At 52.5% G+C, this 19,530-nt stretch overlaps 2 protein-coding genes across 2 annotated transcripts in view; one reads left to right on the top strand and one right to left on the bottom strand.

The window, feature by feature from the left end:
* Positions 1 to 141: 141 nt before the first annotated feature.
* On the bottom strand, positions 142 to 11,418 carry YKT6 (YKT6 v-SNARE homolog). The gene is made up of 7 exons (XM_046669972.1): positions 11,197 to 11,418; positions 8,671 to 8,753; positions 6,781 to 6,881; positions 5,411 to 5,515; positions 5,037 to 5,102; positions 2,876 to 2,977; positions 142 to 1,992 (listed from the first exon to the last, which is right to left on the bottom strand). The coding sequence occupies exons 1-7, from the start codon at positions 11,298 to 11,300 to the stop codon at positions 1,957 to 1,959; spliced, it is 597 nt and encodes a 198-aa protein (XP_046525928.1). The 5' UTR covers positions 11,301 to 11,418; the 3' UTR covers positions 142 to 1,956.
* Positions 11,419 to 18,465: 7,047 nt separating this feature from the next.
* Positions 18,466 to 19,530, top strand: part of GCK (glucokinase) — a 50,630-nt gene continuing 49,565 nt past the window's right edge. The window contains exon 1 of the mRNA XM_046670068.1: positions 18,466 to 18,581. Within this exon, the coding sequence (XP_046526024.1) occupies positions 18,537 to 18,581 (45 nt within the window). The 5' untranslated portion in view covers positions 18,466 to 18,536. The remainder of the gene's footprint in view (positions 18,582 to 19,530) is intronic.

Here is a 19,530-nt window from a genome sequence, read left to right as displayed (position 1 = left end):
AGGGAAAAGGTAGATGCTGCCTCCCCTGGACAAGAATTGCCCCAGGGTGCCGTGGAGCCTGCACTGCAGGTACACAGCAGGGAAGGGCAGGGATCCCGATGAAATGGGCCCTGAGGCTGAAACAAAGCACAGGACCATTTCTGGAATTTCAAACAACTTTATCCAGACAGAAACCTCTCAAACAGAACACAGAGAAAAGTTAGGCAGCAGTTATTAAAATACACTCTTTGCCAAATGATTTAACATCTGAATACAACAGGAGAGGGAAAATGCCAGGCAGAGGGCGTGAGCCAGGCCCACCCTCGCCGCCCAGCTGGAAGGGCAGCCAGACACGCACTGTGCTGAGGTCCTGCTTCCTCCTCCCCGCAGTCCACACCTCCACCCCTTCCCTTGCGTCCTCCAAGGCAAGAGAGTCAGATGGTCGGAGGCGGCCCAATCACTCCCAAGGGGAGGTTGGGGAGGCCACAGCCATCTCAGGCACCCATGGGCAGGCCAGCTCTGTGCCTCCCAGGGGCTTCTACGGCAGTAGAAGAATCACATGGCAGGCTACTTTAGGGGTGGCCAAATCCTGACCAGCAGTGCCCAGAACACAAGGGCAGTGGGCAGGTAAACCTGTTAGATGTGGGATCCTGAGAAGCCACACAGATCTCACCTTCAGGCTCCAGCAAGGGAATTCAGGACTGCTGGCACTTCTGTTGGGGCAGTGGGACCTCCTGGGTAGGGCAAGAACCAGCATGTTCAAGGAAGGCTCCCCAAGGACAAGACTGCACTAGTTGACGCCAGCCTAGCAGGAGCTTCTGTGGGGACAGGGTCCCAAGGGCACATCTTGAGCTTGTGTCCTCAGAATGCACAGCAGGGCACGAGGAGGCACTGTGGAACATGGCAGGAAGACCTGAGGGACCGGGCAGACAAAGAGGGGCCCGGAACCTCCTGGGCCAACACCTGGGTTGCTCTGCGTGCCTGTTTCCAGGGCTGGGCCTCAGAGCCATAGGCCTCGTGCTGCTTGGGGGGCTCAGCAGTGCTCCTACTGGAGTTGGGCTGGGGGGCTGCTGGTTCAGACCACAAGCATGGTGTTGGGAGTCCTCGGGCCAGCTGGCACCTTCTCTTGGTGCCCAGTAACGGTGGCCACTTGCTAAGACACGCAGGCCCCAAGTGGTTGCCAAGACAGTCTTGTCACCAGAGACAAATGAAAACTGATCATGAGACTGCAGCACACACTGCTGTGATCCAGATGTTGAAAGCCGAACTCCAAGTCAGGGCAGGTGCCTCCCTGCCTCCCCCTTCAAACACCCACCAGACATCTTTGTGGAACTTGCCAGATGAGCTCTGCCCTCAAGAAGAAGCCAATCTCAGCAGAAATGCAAACGACAGCTCAGAATTTGTGAAGCCCGATGACTGTCTCCTCCTTGGTCAAGTCCTTGGCCCTGAAGCACTGGCCCATGCCCTGCTCAGCCCCCAGCTCTTTCCCGAGAGCCACGCCCAAGCTCTGTGCTGTCCCAGGTGTGTTATCAGGGTGCACATCCACTTACTGGAGTGTTAATACAGTTAATGTACAAATAAAACCCAAAGGCATACTGAGGGATCAACAGAGAGCTGGCTCTGACCTCCCCGGGGTCCTCGCACAAAGTCAGGGGCCCAGGGCCTTCCCAGGGTGTTCGAGACGAGCCCTTGAACATCTACAGGAGTCACTGAGAGTTTATGATTTCATTTGGCCCAAAAATACACCTTTGGGGGCCTCAAATTATCTTTTCAAAAATTACCAGACATGTGAATTTGAACGTTCCCCACCCCCAGGTCCCTTCCACCACCCCTCGGCTCCTCCCAGGAGCTCCAAAGTGAAAAATGAGAGTCTGTCCCCACTGAGGATCTTTCCATGGCAGCTCTGTGTCTCCAGGGGCTGCAGTTCTGATGTGAATGACGGTGACGTTCCAGGGCAGGGGCCTCCGATGGTTGCCCTCACATGATTGCACAGCACGAGTTTTGTTTCCGGGCCTTGAAAGAAACAAAGAGAAGCTGAAGAGAGAGGCTGAGAAGGCCAGCAGCCCCAACCTCAGCACGCACAGCAGAGGGCGCTCCACGGGAAAGGGGGTGGCTTTACTAGGGTCTTCAGGAACCAGACCACTGAGTTGGACAGAAGAACTGGAACCATGAAGGAGAGACAGAGAAACAACTCACTTGTCCTCAACGCCTCGAGGGAAGCTGTCTTGAATCAGTTCACACCCCCAAGATCATTTTGTCCATACCCCATTAACACTGTCAAGAGCGAGTAAAATCGCCGCTGTTAAGCCAGGTACAAAGAGAATGCAGTGTAAGGCGGACTGGCTGAGTGCCTGACTGCTTTGCCCTTGTCTCCCCATGATGCAGACCCCAGGGTGGGTGTTTCTTATTGAGTATGTCTTTAGAGAACAGAGAGGTTCCCACTTGGCTCGTGGGGCCCATTACCTTCTCTCTCACTATCTGTTCAGATACCCCTAACCCCACTGGCCATCTCCCTCCAAGGCCCACAGGAAAGCAAACGTGTGGACAGACCAAGTAAACTCGGCCCACCACTGTCCAAAAGGCACAATGCTTCCGTCACAGGGAAATGAACCAGAGGCACAAGAACCTCTCTAGGAATCTCTCTGAGCAGACGGCAGGAATGAGGTGAAGTCCCAGAGACCAGAACCTGAACCAAGCTTCTGTCCCCTGGGGGGAGCCTAGCAGCAGGGGGCACAAAGCCTCTGCTTGCTTTCCCTCCAGCAGGGCCCGAGCCCCCTCTTCTGCTCTCACCGCTCGTCACCGACGGTTCGAAGACTGTTCAGTGGAGAGGGCACAGGGGACGAGCAGGCTCTACAGCTCTCTGGAGGGGTGCCCGGAGCAGCGGGCCGGTACTCACCGTTTTATAGAAGGCTTTAGACTGTGTTCCCAGCACTTCCGATTTGGACACCAGGTCATCTAGCTTCTCGCCTCGCTCTAACAAAGACTCCATGGTGTTGTGCTGGGGAAAAGGTAAAAGGAAAAAGAACGCTTTGTTCACAAAGTGAGCTGACATGAGCCCCTTGCGAAGTTCAATCACAGACAGCACTTCCTTTGGGCTCCTCCCCCATACGTGAGCATCAAGACACAGTGTCCCAGACTTGTGGATGCAACAGGACCTAGTGACCTTCCTGTGGAATCTAGAAGGTTCTAACTGGGACAGAGCACTTCCCAAAGACTTCTCTACTGCACAGGTGTAGATAACCACATTCTAGAAGAGAATACTTCTATCTGCATTTGTACACATATATTCCCATCGGCCAGAACCTCTCCCCATCCCTAGAGGGGCACTGAGCTGAAACGCCGTCACTACCAAACCTGCAGGAGCATCTATGTGCTTAGAGAGGAGGAGCATGCACGCAGACCCTTGTGAAGGGGTGAGATGGGATGGAGGCCCTCAGAAGACCCCGCGGCCCCACTGCCAAGGTCATCAGGAAGTGGCTGGCTGGCTTCCACCCTAGACGGCCACTGCTGCAGAAGCTGCAGGGCCCCCAGAGGCTTCTTCAGAGCAAGGAGCATGAACCTAAATGTGCGCCTGAGATGGCACAGAATGAGCAATGAACAAGAGTCTCCTTTATCTCCACACAGCAGAGCAACTCAGATTTCCACCATAAAAGTTAACTGGATTAAGACGGGATGAGAAGTAGTGTGACCAATAATCCAGATGCAGCCAGAACAGGGCTGGGGGATGTGACCCGTCTGCTCTCTGCAGTGGAAAGAGAAGCTAGGATAGGGCATGGGGGTCCCCCCACTGTGTGCTCACAGCCTCAGATGCTGACACAGCAGAGGAAGAGATGGGGCTTGGTTAGAAAGCGTGGGGAAACGTGAGAGACAGAGAGACAGCTGAGACTTCGACAGCGGACTCTCATCCCAAAGCCCCAACAGCACAGTACTCAAAGCATGGGCCAGAAGACCTATGTCTGGAGCCCCTGGGATGCTCTTTATAGACACAGCCTCCTGGGTCCCGCCCCAGACCAGAGTTCAACTCCAGGAGACACCAATGTGCATGAAAACTGAGCCAGTGTTGACAAGAGTTTCATATTTGGGGCAGGGTTTTTTCTGGGCATCTTTTCTGGGCTTTATATGCTCTCACATAGGGCCCATTAATCGCTGGGCAGTGGTGTAAGCTAGCTGTTGTACTGTGAGCAGGGATGTAGAGATAAGACAAGCTTCCAGTCCTGGGAGCTCATATAAACGTGTCAGGAAGACAGACAAACAAGTAGTGACAACACAGTGACATTCAGAAAGGGCCTGGTGTAGCCTCCAAGTACGTGGGAGGCCTGAGCGGGGGATGCTTGCGTGGGAGCTGGGCAGGTCTGGGCAGGGACAGGGCCCAGTCCTGAGACTGTCAGGGAGTCTGCTCTTGATCTTGAACCTCATGTGAGAGCTGCTGAAAGACCTGAAGCAGAAGAGTAACGGATCAATGGCTACTGTCTGGTGGACAGACTGGAGTGGGCAGAAGTGAGGCAGAGGCCAAACCTGAGGTGAAAACAGATGCTGCTCGGGTGCCAAAGGTAGCTTAGTTAAAAAAAAAAAGTTGAAGTAGCAGTTACAAACCAGGAGATCTCAGACAAAAATGCACGGGTCTCGCTCTTCCAGAAGGGGCCTGCGTTTCAGTCCGCCCACTGTGACCCAGACCCTGCAAGTGAGGCACCTACTGGGCTCTGAGACAAGCTAAGGCAGGCGCTGGTGGTGAGGAGGCAGTACCAGAGCTCAGACCGTCTGAACCGAGGAACTGCCCAGACAGGGAGTGGAGTGGGGAACAAGGGCCACGCTGGTTCCCAGCTGAGCCCCTAGTAGAATGGGGGCCATTACCCAAGATGCGGTGCAGGACGCACAGACAGGGAGCTGTCTCAGTGAGTCTGGCTTTGAAGCCTCTGATGCATGGGGAGGGGTGGGCAACTACCACTTTCAGCAAAGTGTTTCAGCTATGATTAAAACAAGTATGGACTGTGTGCGTGATCGCTGGCCAATCTTTCTGCCCTCAGCTTGCGGCCTTGCCCTCCCACCTTCTTGCTTACCAGAATGATCTTGGTCTCATCCAGTTCAGCCTGTACTTTACTCATGGGGTCAGCTTCTCGGGGGTTCTAGGAAAAAGCCAAAAATAAGAACAATGTCAAGACTAGAGTGACCACCTAGAAACAAAGCTCAAACCTGAGTGAGCCAAACACACCTTTCCAAGTTAAAAACTATGGGCTGTTCAAACATGCACCAGAGAAACGAAAGCCTGCCTAGGAGCTCAGGTTCCTGGCCTTAATGTGGGTCCCTGTATTTTCCAAACGTATGTTGACCTCAAGGCTGTCAGGAAGTCACCCAGAACCACAACTACCACAACTACTGGCTTTTCCATTTCACACGGTTCTGGGCCACGTGGTCTGTACACAAGGCTCCCTACCTGGTATCTACTGAGGTGACCATCCAGGGCTGCATAGTGGATAGTAGCAGGGGATCCAACTGGCCACTCTACCTTGTCGACCTGCTTGGAGAATTCGTCCAGAACCTGCAAGACAAGGGAGCTCAATACCTGCCATCGCCCCTCACTGGCGCCCACTGCAACAGGGTGTGACCCAAGGCCTTACCCAAAAGAGGGGCCCAGGGAGGAGGGAAGAGGACGGAGGCTAATGGCAAGGGGAAAATCTAGGCTCAAGTTCCTCCTTCCTAAATATTCTGGGATTTAAACATGAAGTATGCCCAGCCTGAGATGAACCTCGTCTGGTTAATGATAAAAGTATTAGGATTATAAACTAGATTTCCACCTTTATCAGGTTATGAATTTCCAGGAAAAAGAGTACTGGCCCTCTAATTTTCCAAAACAATTCTTCAGAAAGGGAATTAGGCCCTGGCCTGGTGGTCAGTGGTTAAATTCATGTGCTCTGCTTCAGTGGCCTGGGGTTCATGGGTTTGGATCCTAGGCACAGACCTATACACAGCTCATCAAGCCATGGTGTGGCAGTGTACCACACACAAAATAGAGGAATACTGGCATAGATGTTGTGACACACTGGCACAGCTCAGTGACAATCTTCCTTACCAAAAAAAAAAAAAAAAAAAAAAAGGTAGGGAAGAATTAGGTCCTTCGGATTTAAGCAACCAACAGATTTCATGTGCTTATAAGTATGTTAGTGTTTTGGGGGACAAGATGAAGCCAATGTCTTCCAGGAGTTTGTAATTAGCACCTCTCAAAGAACCTGAAGAACATGGAGGTAGAGGTGCTAAGCCCTGTGGTGGTGCCAGCTCCATCAGGGGAGGGAGCTACTATAACCAGAGGATGGGTCAGGAAGCGGACTCTGTGAGCAGAAGCACAGAAGTGTCTGCAGAGATGGCCTTGTGGAGGGGAGGTGAGTCACAGGGCAGAACATGGAGTCTGGTGTGGCTGAGAAGGAACCGAAAGTCATGGCTATTGAGGGTGGAGGCAGGAAGAGAGGCAGCTGGAGGGGAGCCCTGGGGCAGCAAACACAGCCAGAGCTGACCTGAGGGCCCTATCCCAGGAGGAGAGATGCTGTGATTCTGTGGCAGACGGGGAGAGTCAAGGTGGCATCAGGGACACTAGCCTGGACACAGGTGGGACAAGGGGCAGAAATCAGCATCAGGGAGGGAACTTGGGAGGAATGCCAGACTGTCTCTTGGTAGGATAAGGAGAAGAGCTGAAAACGAGTTGATTTTGGACACACTATTCCATCCTTGATACCTCAGGCACTGTCATCATCCCTGGCCCCAGTCCACACTCATCCACCCAAGTCTGGTCCAGACAAACTGCAAACTCACCTTCTCCAGCAAGGTAAAAGCCACCCGGGATGGATATTCACTGTCAGCAATGACCACTCCTGCAAGACTGTCATTTCGCACGTAAACATGGCACAGATATTCTAAGGAGATAAGAGGTCAGACACACGGACGGTGACATGAGGACTTTAAGACTTTTTCACTCCCCAACTCAGTCAAAGCATCCCAATGCTGGGCTCCTGCCTTTTGGGTCAACGAAGCCAGCCTGAGCAAGGTTTGTGGAGGGGCTCTGCAGCACAGCTCAACGGAACTCACAGAGGACAGTGACCATGGGAGCTCTGCCGTCAACATGCCCAACACCTGCTCCAGGACGGGTACACACCCAGAGGCCCAGTGTGCAAGCCAGGGTCTAGAGGAGCCGCCTGTGGTGCAGAACACCTCCCAGGAAACACAGCCCCAGGTGCCTTTCCAAGTCATATCCTTGAGCTCCAGGTGAGGCTTAACTGTGGCTCAGGGACAGTCTCGGCAGCCCTCTAAAGCTCTGCTCTATTCCCAGACTGAGGGAACCCTGGACAAGCCAAGCAGCCTCCACTTTCTTAAAAAACCCTGCCAGCGTGGCCCCAAGTGAGGAAATTACTTCTCTGGGCCTCAGGCTTCCTTATTACAGCAAACCTGCCTGGCCTGCTGCGTTCTGTGGGGTGCCATGGGGGTCGGCGGGGAGGAGAGAGAAGGCCCATCTAGAAAAAAATCAGCCACTGCTGGCTGAGGTCTCCAGTATTACTGTGCTGGAGCCATCAAACTATCAAAAGGTACACACTGTACAAGGGCTTCTGCAAAACAGTCACAATCCATGGGGTTAGTTTTCATCACTCTGAAAGCATTCAGAAATGATGTCGCTAACCATATCCCTGAGGTAAACGGAATGTAAGGACTACAGCTGACGAATAAGAACCTTCTTATCCTTAAGACTCTCACCCAGAAGATTCGAACGCTAAACAAGGAAAAACAAATTAAAGCGGAGAGAGACCGTGAGCCCCTGAAATCAGAAAAGGGCAGAGATAAATGAGAGCAGGGACGAGGAGAGGGACGGGGGATCATCACTGACACCCTCCACTTTGTCTCCGTTCCCAAATAAGATTCAAACACGGAGTCAAAGTGCACACTGTACACAACCCGAGACGCGGTCAGTGTCTGAGGAAACGTCTTTTAAGTAAGAAAGTTGGGAAGGCAGACACAACCTGAGAACTGAAAATACTGAAATGTTCACGATCCAATCTGACTTCCGGGATGTGAACAACACAGGGATCCCACCCAGAACACATACACTGGATCCTGCCTGCACCATCGACACGGTACCCCCACACTGCGCGACCCAATGTCAGCACCACGTGTGACGGTCCTTCTTTCTGCCTGAAGAAACTCACATGCACCTTCCCTGATCTGTCTGTGTAACACTGGCCTCTATAAAATAAATGCCTAAAAATTCTGACAGGAAAGCTGAATTATGAAGAAAAAATAATGCTCAAGAGTAAAAAATGAGCTTTTAGATTCCTAGTCAAAAATCAAAGTAGCACAGAATGCAGTGTTGCCTCAGCAGGGCCAGCTGGAAATCGTTTTTTGAGCTGTCTACAGCTCTGGAGAGGAAGAGAGGGACAGAAGAGAGGCTGCTCATCGCTCCAGGAGAGTCAGACCGTAATCTTAAGTGAGTCCAAGCTGTGGGGGCCATCTTCAGTAGGCAGCTTAGAGCGCACGGGGCACAGAATTTTGCATAAAGAGGAGGAGGGGGAGGAAGGAGAGAACAAGGGAGCACAGGAGTGGAGTCCTGGGAGCCCTTTCCATCACAGGCGACAGCCCGAGTTGAGAAAGCTGCCAGCTGCCTGAGGTGTGGCAGCAGGGCCAGGACACAACTCCCAAGTTGGCAGGTCCACTTACCTTGTTCTTTGACAGAAGCTCTGCTGCCTTTCGCTGAGCGCTCCACAATCAGTTGACTTGTGAAGGTCATGAATTCCTGAACACTAAGAAACACAACACACATTACCTGTTCCCGTCACCTTGTCCCCAAACAATGCAAAATGACCTCTGAGCTTATACACTAAGGAGAAATTGCTTACTGGCTTCATTCCTTTCCCTCCCAACCTTAGTAACAAATAAGAAACGCTTTGCAAATGAACACAAATACAGACAATTACAAATCACCACGACCATTCCAACCACATCTGTTTGCTACCTAGCTCACCCACGGCCCACTTCCAGACTTCTGGGGAGTTTTCTACAGCTACAGTCAACTTAACATTTTGGTCAGACTATGATTTGGGACACAATGGAAAAGTAGAAGCCAGCTCCTGTTCTCAAACTCCAAGATGCAGGGCAAATAAAAACTACACTGGAAAAACACAAGGGGCAGATGAACAGCCAGTGATGGCTGAGCCACAGGCTGAACACTGCAATGCGACACAAATTCGCAGAGAATGCTGGGCCTCTTCCATGGTACGCGCCCAGGGCACTCGGGAAGGAATGGAGGGCAACAGCTCAGCCAAGACAAGGAAATGGCGGACGGCTTGTACAAAGACTGAGAGGGAGGAAGAGATTCATGGGCTCAACAGAGAGACGTGGCCAGAAGGAACAGTCACAGGTGACACCAGTTCAGCCAGGGGCTGACAAAGAAGCTTCCGACTGGGAATGCCACAGAGCCATCAGGGCAGGATCCTGACTCGGAGTCCAGAGCTGGGGTCCTGCAGATCTGTAAACTTCTGACACTGCGCTGAGAGCCAGAGAAGACGAGTGAAGACCCGACTCTGGAGTGGACTGCCCCGGCTAGGATCCTAGCTCCACCACTTAAGAGATGTGTGACTCAGGCAAGTTCCTTACTGCACTGGGCCTCCTCTTTAAAATCAAGATTCCTTGTGATGGTTAAATGAGTTACTTTGTGTAAAGCACTCAGCACATGCCCGGTGCACAGTATTACTAGCTACCATTATCTTGATAGTGTGATATGGTCAGAATAATCCCTTAGAGAAAAAGACTCCAAATAAGGAAACCCATGTAGTAAAACGAAAAAGAAACAGAGCTTAGAGTAGGACTGTAATCAGACAAAGGAAAGATCGATTCATGTGAGAGGCTGCAAACAAGGGCCAGAAAAGCTGGGAAACCATTCGAAGGTTTCAAACTCGGGGTCTTGTAATCACGAGGCAGGAAGGTTGGAAGTGAGGAGGCCTTATGAGGAAAACAATAAGCTCAGCTGGAAGACACATTGTTTTAAGAGAGGCAAGTAGAGATGTCCCTATAGTATTGCAGTCGTGTTAATCATCAGAAACTGGCATGAGTGTCCCAAACTAGGGAGGTGCAAGTCCGACAGTGAAATCTCTGGGGATCTTTGGTATACATGGGCAGTGAAAAAGAAAAGAATCAGAGTCAGCCAAGGTGGCACCAAAAGTTCCATCACAGGAAAGCAGCAACACAGAGCAGAAACTAGAGGCGATGGTAAAGAATGCTAAGTATCAAAAAAGACCCAAAAGAAGCAGAAAATTTCAACAAAATAACAACAGGAATTCTTTTAGATCCTGCCAGCAAACCACTTTGTTTTGTTCATCAAGAACAAAATCACTGCATTGAAGCAATGAACAGAATCCAGATCACCCCAGACCTGGAGACTGGGTGACCAGACACTGACTCTGTAGGGTCCTTCTTTGTGCCTGAGCCACCCTGGCCCCCAGACCCCCACAAATGGGCTGGAAGCATCTGTGGTACTTCTAACACACACTTTCCTGAAATTACAGTGCCCCAGAAATGTTTAAAAGCACGTAAGCCCTGCAAATCCCATGCTTCCTTCTAAATCTTCAGGATAGAATTCTTTTGTATCACTAGAGCCCAAACATAAAAAGCACACAATTTCGGGGGGCCTCAGTGACTTCATCCATCAAACGGAGAGTCTATCCACATCTCTCACACCGAATTGCTGGAAAGCCCAACCAGATAATATATACAGGGCTCTCGAGGTGTTGCACCTAAGCTGCCTGGGGCAGAATCACTAGGTGGGAGGCGTTGGTTTAAAACAAAGATTTCCGGGCCTTAACCTACTAGTTTAGAACTTACGGGCGTGAACCTGCGGAATGTGCACTTTTTCCAATTCCTCTTATAATTTTTATACGACATAAATTTGAAAAACGGTGAGTACGGGAGTATGTTCTAGAATGGTGTAAACCTTTTTTCGAGCGAAAGGAGAATAATTCCTCAGAGGTACCGCGCGCACACCGAGGACGAGGCCACCGCCAGGGTGGAGGCCGAGCCCGGGCCTCCCCGGACCCAACCCCGACCCTCCTGTGATCCCGGGCCACCCTCGAACTGGACTCTCCTCTGATCCCGGGCCTCCCCCGACCCGACCGACCCGACCCGACAGGATCCTGACCCTGAGGCCTCCGCGCCCGGGCGCCACGGCGCCGCCTGCCCGGGCCCACTCACCTGGACCTCTGGAAGAAGCTGAAGGAGGACACGTCGTACGCGGCTTTGAGCAGCACCGCCTTCGGCTCGCCTTTGTAGAGGACGCTCAGGCTGTAGAGCTTCATGGCGCCGCGCCCTCGGGCCGGCCGCCGGACCGGCTCGCAAGGAGCAGCGCGGCCGCCGCCCCTCGGACCACCGCCGGCTGCTGACGGGTCGGACGCCGGCTTCCTCCTCCCGGCTCCCTCCTCCCGGCTTGGGGTCTACTTCCGGTTCCGGCCAGGGCCGCCTCCTGAGAGCTTAACAGAGGGTTTTCGTGCCCCGGATGCAGAAAGGAGGGGGCTGGAAACACGCAGGCGAGGGGCGGGGCGCTGCGCGTGAGCGTGCGCTCGGCCCCGCCCCTCTGGGCCGTCGGGAATCCTCCAGGATTACTGGGGCGTGTGGAGGTGTCCAGCTCTTTCCCGGGGCCTCGCTCCGCGCAGTGAGACGCAAATAGCACCCTCACTCCAGTGCTTTGAAGACCCGACACTAGGGGCTTTGATTTATGGGCGAACTGCCTTTTTGGCGAGTGTTCTGTAAATCAGATCTTTTGAGTGAAGGGCAGGGACCTATTCTTCTAGAGGCTCCTTTGGGATGTGAAGGCATGCCTCTCATTTTCAGATGATCGATGTCTCAGGCCTTCCTCCTGCCCTGTGGGAGCGAATTCCTGGTCACACAGGACCCCTCAGCACAAGCCTACAGGGGTGAGGGCTCGGGAGTGCCCACCCTGTGAAACCAACTGTCTAAGCACTGATTTAGGAGGCCAGCTGCTGACCTCCCAGAGTGGCAGCAGAGGCGCTTCACCTCAGAAGGGGCAGAATTTCAGCTCCACACTGAGGGAGCAGCTTGATGCACAGTGACTTGGAAAACCTCATTTTGCTTGAGATTGAAATAATGCTTGGTCAATGGATAGGGATGGATGAGGCACGGTTCTCTACGGGTACTACATCGTGCTTGTTTCTTGTTTATTAAATGGCATCACGTAATCCGGGTCTTGCAGGACACACACATATAAGGACCTCTGTCTTTGGAAGTTGGCGGTAAAGTTACACTATCACGCTAGAAGCAGCCAGATCTGAGATGATGGGAAAGGGATGGTATATTTGAAAAACCAACAGGATCACTCTAAATATTACTCTAAATCAGAATTTCTCAACCTCAGCACTATTGATGTTTTGGGTGGGATAATTCTTTGTTGCTGGGGGCTAACCATGCATTGTAGGAGGCATCTCAGGCCTTGTACCCACTAGATGTCAGTAACACCCTACCCAACCAAAAATCTCTGGTCATTGCCAATATGCCCTGGGGAGCAGCGGTTTAGAGAACCATCGCTCTAAGTATTACTGTGGCTGAAGGAAGTTCCCACCACCCGCCCTTTCACTCCCCGCCTTCCTCACCAACTCTCTTCCCTGGGTATTTCTGAGCACAGACGGTGGAAAGGGCTTTTCCACATCCACTCCTTTTTGGAACTAAACCTCAAGAACAGTCATTGGCCAATGTCAGGCCAGCTATGTGGGCACACTAGTGTGCCAGGCAGTGTCACAAGATGCCTGGGAGCGGTCAGTGCAGCCCAGTCTCGGTTGCACTGACACAGTTTCCCTATGGGGGCAGGCGAGAGCGGTTTCTGAAGAAAATCCCAGGAGTCCTTTTCCTTTGTCACTGGAAAGTTGTAACAAAAGGACGGGGAGGACAGTGCTTGGTTGGAACAGACTTAAATGTATTCCCTTGACACATAATAGTAGTTGTCCTGAAGTTTCCCTTGCACCAAGCACTTTCCACGTGTTACGTCATTTAATCCTCACAAAAACAGGAAGACATTATTACCGCCTTACGGACATAGAAACTGAGATTCAGGTTAAAGGAAATCACTAATAAGGTACACATGTCCACACCAAAACGCGTAACAAACTCGCTCACAGCCCAGCTCCACTCCTGGCAGCTCTCCCCCTCTCTGGCCTTGCTCAGTCTCCATTGCCCCAGGAAGCCACGCTCGGTCTATGTGGTTGCGAATTCCCCAAGCTCATCCATCCGTCTTACTGAAAAGCAAGACCCACCTTCCACTCCATCACCCCAGCTGCCACCCAACTTGGATTCAGTCCCAGCACTGCCACAAACCACAAAACCACAAAAGCGAACAAACTGTTAACTTCTCTGAGTCTCTCTCTTCTGTAAAACTAGAAAAGACCCTTTCCATAGGCATATTGCTGGGAATGATAAGGCATTTTATTCCAAGTTCTAGTCACAGGAGATGTTTAATAAGTAACAACAATGATGATTATGTATATTGCTATCATTCGTGACAAAAAGGAAGGAGATCGTAGTGTGTTAAAGGCGTTCTGCAGACTGTAGGCTGAAATCTGAATAAGGTGTACAGATTAGAGAACCGTATTGTATCTGTTTTAATTTCTGGATTTTGATCATTGCCTTGTGGTTATGGAAGAGAATTCTTTGTTTTTAGGAAATACACACAAGTATTTAGGGGTAAAGGGACATCACATCTGCAACTTACTCTTAAATGCTCAGACTTCTCTTTATCTCTATATCTCTACATCTATAGATAGTTGAAGGATAAAGCAAATATGGCAACTAGATTTAAGGAGTCAGGATGAAGTGTATCCAGGAGTTCTTTGTACTGTTCTTGCAACTATTCTGTCAGTCCGAAATTATGGGGATAGAAAAGGCTGCAGGGAAGAGGCACCGATGTTACACAGGCAGCATCCACAGGAGTGTGGGGGGTGCAGCTCTGGGAGTCCAGGCTTCCCTTTGTGTGTTGGGCCCAAGAAGAAAAGCTCTTCTGCTGATGGAACTGGAGCAACGTGGCCCATGAGAAAAGGCCTAGGCCCTGTAAGCTCACCCCTTCTGTGCAGGCACCTACCCACCCTCGAGGCCATGTTCAGCTCACATGAGGTGTCGGTTTGGCTGGACAGCGGAACCCCACAGGAAGCTGAGTAAAAGCTGGCCGAGGGGCATATCCGAGGAGGCCCAGCCCAGAGGCATCCTTGCCACGCAGGAGCCTCCCCCTCACGCCCCCTTGTCCAGTCAGCTAAGGCCAGGGCAGCAGGGCTGTTTTCACTGTAAATGCAACATGAGTCTCCACAGATGACACAGGAAAGGGGCCACTGATGTGGTCAGGTCTCCAAAGGCGTTCAAAGCATGTCACCCCTAAATACGTCTCTTTGATGTATTGATTATTTTGAGCTAAAGCAATTGAGAAACAGTAGGTGCAAGAGGGAACTCTGATCCTCCGTTTTATTCCTGAAAGCAGGAGATTAAACTCCCATGTGAAGGGTACCCTCTCTCTACCAGGAGGAAGGAAAACTTCTCATCACCAGAGATGAATGGAGGCCAAGAAGAATGGGCACAAATAAACCTCGTTAAACCAACTCTCATCTTCTAGTCCCTTCTTAGCAATTTACCCTCCCTAGCCCAAGCCCCTTTGTCTTGTCAATTCTTCACAAATTTATTGTTTCTTTGTCTAAAAGCTTTCTGCTCTGGTCACTTCTTGGGGGTCTTCTTTCTCTTGTGAAGGCTTCTATGTACATGTAAAAATTTTAATCAAACTTGTCTACTTTTCTTCTTTTAATGTCAGTTTAATTCTTAGGCCCAGCTGGAGAACCAAAGAGGGCAGAGGAGAATTTTTCCTCTCCTGTCCCTCGTCAGCAGTTCAGCAAGCCTGAGGAGCAGACACTTGATGCCATCAGTCAGCAGACCAGCCTCCAGAAATGCTGCTCACTACCTCACCCAGGCATCCTTGGTTCCCATCGGCTTCTCCAGGCCACAGGGAAGATAGACACAGACATGAGGGAATAGGAGATGTCAGAGCAGGAGAGGACAGGAGTAGACTATGAGAAGGTTCACCCGGAAGCAGTGGGAAGGACGGGAATCACAGCCAAGGAAGACAGGCGTGGGCAGGCGAGCCAGCTGGGAGCTCTCGGAAATGGTGAGACAGGCGCCCTCAGAACTACCTCCTGTGCGGGGGCTTCTCAGAAGCAGTATTTGTACCAGGAGACCACCCCTCTCCAGCTCCGGGGCTGGGAGGCAGTGTAGCCCATGCTGGACACAGGGTCATTTAGGCCAGGGGCATGACATGGGGATGTCACCTTGACAACTGTGGGGCTGCCCCGCACAGGAAGTAGGAGAAAGTCTGCAGAAGAGAAAGTGGGGCAGGAGGGCAGGCACAGGCTCTGCGAGAGGGTTGGGGCTGGCCATCACCAAAGAGGAGTTTGGGTCCCACGGAGGCCCAGTCCTCAGGACCCCAAAAACAGAAAGCTGGATGGGAGTCATCACAAAGGAAAAGTCATCCTAAAGAATCTGAATGCTCTCGGGTGTTCAAGAGGATGCTGAGCCCCACCCCAAGCATTCCCCCTCCCTGAGCTCGCCAGTCCACCACACCAGGCACCACCTTAGACCCCCTCCCCACTAGCCCACAAACTCCTCACTGAGCCCCACCCCTCGGCCCCCTCTGAGTTTCTTCTCTGAGCACCCCCTGAATGCACCCTGCTGAGCCCCGTCTGATTCCTGCCACATACCCCCCTCCAGGGCCCCCCGTTCTCACCTGGGCATCCAGAATTCTGAGCCAATCAACACAAGCAATTGGTTAAAGAAAGGCACATGACTCAGGCCTCAGCCCGTCAATGCAGGCCATCTGCTGACTGTGCAGTAAGCGGTCCAATCAGAACAGTGCCTAAGACTGTGTTTGACCCTTGAGGGAAGCAATGGGGTTTCCAGATTAAGATGGTCAGTGAACCCCAAACAGTGTCAACACAAAATTCTGGTTAACAAAAAATGTTAAATACATATGTTCATATGAACTCCCTGGCAAATCTTCCACTAGGATGACACAAAGACAGAGGGCAGGAGTAGGAGATGCACCCAGGGCGGGCAGGTGGACCCTGGAGAGGGGCACAATCCATCGGCCATGAGGGGGCCCAGCAGGATGAGGAGCTGAAGCACAAGTGTTCCCAACTGGCGGGAAAGACAGCAAGAGGAGTCCTGGAGAGCCCCCGGCCCGCGCTCCCCAGACTCTTCAGCCAGGAATGTACTGCAGCCTGCCTTACCCCGGAGGAAGAGGCAGGACTTGCCTTTGGGAGAGCTGGAGTGCATTCTGCCACTTGAGGTCCCCTACAAACCCACCCACGGTTTCAAGTAGTCCCTGTCGAGTAAATATCTCCTGTGAGGCCACCCGCAAGGCCCTGGCCAGTGTGTGGTGTGGCTGCCCTCGGATCAGGTGACATTCCAGTCAACTGTGGCCACAGAGGGCAAGGCTATAGGGCGGAACCTGCAACTTCTGCGTGAGAGACTGCCTCAGCCCCTGTCCTTAGCACGAGGCTGTGGCAAAGAAACCTGTGAGCACTGCAGGCCACCTCAGCCCGTCTTTCCACCTCCCCGGCCCCAACGGCCTCATCAGAAGGTGGCGATGATGATACCACCCTGCCTGCTGCCCCAGATTGTCTGATCAAATGACAGAATGAAGGCAAAAGTAAGTACTTTGTGAACTGTAAATGTTTTAATCAATATTAGTTATGACAATTTCGCCTGAAGGACGTAAAGGTGGACCCATATGCACCATATTTCTGAATCAGAAAACTTGACGTTATAGAGATGTCGGTTCCCTGAAATGACTCCCCAAATTCAATGCATTTCCAACAAAATTATCAACACCATTATTTTGTGGAATGGGATGAGTAGATTCTAAGGTTTATATGAAAGATAAAAGGCTCTTGGTAAAGAACATTTTGTAGAAAAAAAGAAGAGATGCTTGCCTCATCAGATATCAAAAAACTAAAAAGTTACACAAACAAAGAGTGTGGAATCAGCGGAGGAATGGACAGAGAGGTGTCCAGCACACAGACAGAGCCGAGGCCAAGGCTGGCAGGGTACCAAAGGCCACTTTTACATTCAGACAATTTGCTACTGACACAAACAGCAAAAGAAAGAGCACCAAAAGGTGCCCCTTCCTGTCCTCATCCCGTGCGCCAGAAAGGACGACACTAAACAAAAGGGGCCAGAGCCTGCAGCCTGAGTCACAAGTCACGGCATCTCCCCTGGCGGGGAGCCCATTCTCGACAGCAGCTACACCCCAAGAGGCACAGGCAGAAAGCTTCACATCTTAAAACTTTCCAATACGCAGCCACCAGCCACATTGTGCACTTGCAGTGTGGCTGGTCCTAATTGAGAAGCACTGTGAGTATAAAATACACACCAGACCTCAGGGTCTTGGGCCAGAAACACCGTCAAGATCCTTTTTGGGTTCCCACATTTTGCTCCAGATGGTTAAGTGGCTCTCCTGAGCAGAGTCAGCTCCAGCACCCAGGCCTGCTGCTCCGTTCCCAGGGTCTTCACACTTGCAGGTGTGAGTGGGTGTGCCTGCTTCCTGAGGTGAGGACCCAGGTCTGCGGGCCTCTGCTCTGGCTGGGCCCGCTATTCCAGCTCAGGTTTCAAGACAGTAGGCAGAGAAGGCAGTGACAAAGCTTGAGGGTGGTCGGGCACGTGCGGCACTGCCAGTGGCCAAGCTGTCTGCTCCCTCTCCTCTGGTTCCCAGACTCACGGGAGCCTCTGCTCCTTAGAACGTGAGTTTGGAAGACCTTGTGACCCTGCCCTGGGAACTGGACAGGTGGCAAAGTCTGCAGTGACAAGACGATTGGGCTGTTGCTATGGAGATGGGGATGGAGGCCTTTTGCCATCAGCCCCAGTTTTCTGCATGGCAGCTCTAATGACAGGATGGTCAGTCCGGCTGAGGGTGGAGGGCGTGAGCACAGAGGACTGCTCCTGGTTGCCATGGCAGCATGGGCCCTCGCAGGAGCACAGAGGCCCTGGCAAGAAAAGTCCCCACTCACACCTGGTCGGAGCAGGAAGTGTTGGGCGCCGCGGAAGCAGGTTGGGGTGTGAGAGGAACACAGTCACCTGAGGCCTAATGACTCAAAAGCTGTCCCCCAGCCACAGGACGGGAGAGGACCTTTTCTGCTGAGTCTGTCTGGAGGACACCATGCTGTCACAGCTCAGCACAGCCTGGAGAGACAACTGACTAGTGCTGACCAGCCCCAGAGCCCAGCGATGGCCCTGCCCCTACCACACCTGGCCTGACGAGGCCTCCATGGAGAAGGGTCCCAGCTGTGGCCCCAAGAGAAGGCTCGCCAGTGGACAATGGAAAGGAGGAGACTCTGACTGAACCTTAAGCCAGGCCAGCCGGGAGGTGGGCCGGAGTCTCCCAGACACCCAGGCCCGACCTGACCCTTGGTTGGCAGAAGCCTTGGGATAGTTCTGCTTCGGAGACCTGTCGGGGACGGCTGAGGGGGCCCAGCTCCCGTGGGCTGGCTGCTGTCCAAATGCTGGATGACAGAGCCAGGATGGAGAACGCCAAGAAGGAAAAGGTAGCTCGTGCCACCTTCAGTTTTCTGACAGCGTTTGCCGTATGTCCCCACAGTCAGTGGTTTGTTTAGCATAGAAAGAGTTCACTCCTCAGAATCTGATTTTATACACAGGCCCTTGAAGGCAGTTCTGCTGGGGAGTGAACTGTGGGGCACTGACTCTGATGGGCAGAAAGATCCCTTCCTCCTGGCAACCCACGTCGTTTCCCCACTGCTTTGGGCTCCAGCCCTGAGACCTGGAAGTGAGGCTGCCAGGAGGTCTGGGAAGTGACCTCGTTGGGTAGAGAGTCTGGGGAGTTTAGAGCCCCCGCTGGGAGGTCTGGGGCTGGGGTCTTAGTGGCAGAACCAACTGACTGGCCGTGGGACTGCTCAACAGACATCCTGACAGGTCTCAGATGCCCGCACTGCCTCGCAGGAATCTCTTCATAAGGAGCCCGAGGGCCATTGCTCCTGGTGAGGAGCAGAGAGCAGTTGCTTTTTCCAAAACAAAGAGAAATCCAGACGATCTCTGAGCCAGCCATGTGCCCAAGCAGTGAGCAAGGAGACAGAGCTGGTGACAGGGCAGAGGGAGAAACTGCCTGCACCCCTAGGCCAGGGGCCGCAGCGGAGTGGGGAAGACAGGGAGAGGGCCGGGGTCCAGTTCCTTGGGCACGGTTCATCCTCTCACGTCTTCTTCTGTGAAATGACGGGTCAGCATAAACACTGGGCTGGTTTGCTCCTGGCAGAGCTAATGAAGTTAGGAGAAAAACAACCACGGTGCCACAGCCACTGGCAGCCGACAGGCCAAGGCCCTAACCGAGTCCCGTACCTGCTGTCATTGGTGCTATGGCAAGAGTTTGGATGAGAAATTCTGCCCAAAAGGGCTGCAGGAGGCGCCCTGGGGAGAAAGGAGGTGGTGTCTGGCAGAGGCAGAGAGATGGCTTTGGTGACAGGGGGAGGTGGGCCAGTGCGT

The sequence above is a fragment of the Equus quagga genome, chromosome 8 (assembly GCF_021613505.1).
Source record: "Equus quagga isolate Etosha38 chromosome 8, UCLA_HA_Equagga_1.0, whole genome shotgun sequence".
Classification (NCBI taxonomy): Eukaryota; Metazoa; Chordata; class Mammalia; order Perissodactyla; family Equidae; genus Equus; species Equus quagga.
This window is presented reverse-complemented; position numbering and strand designations above follow the sequence as displayed.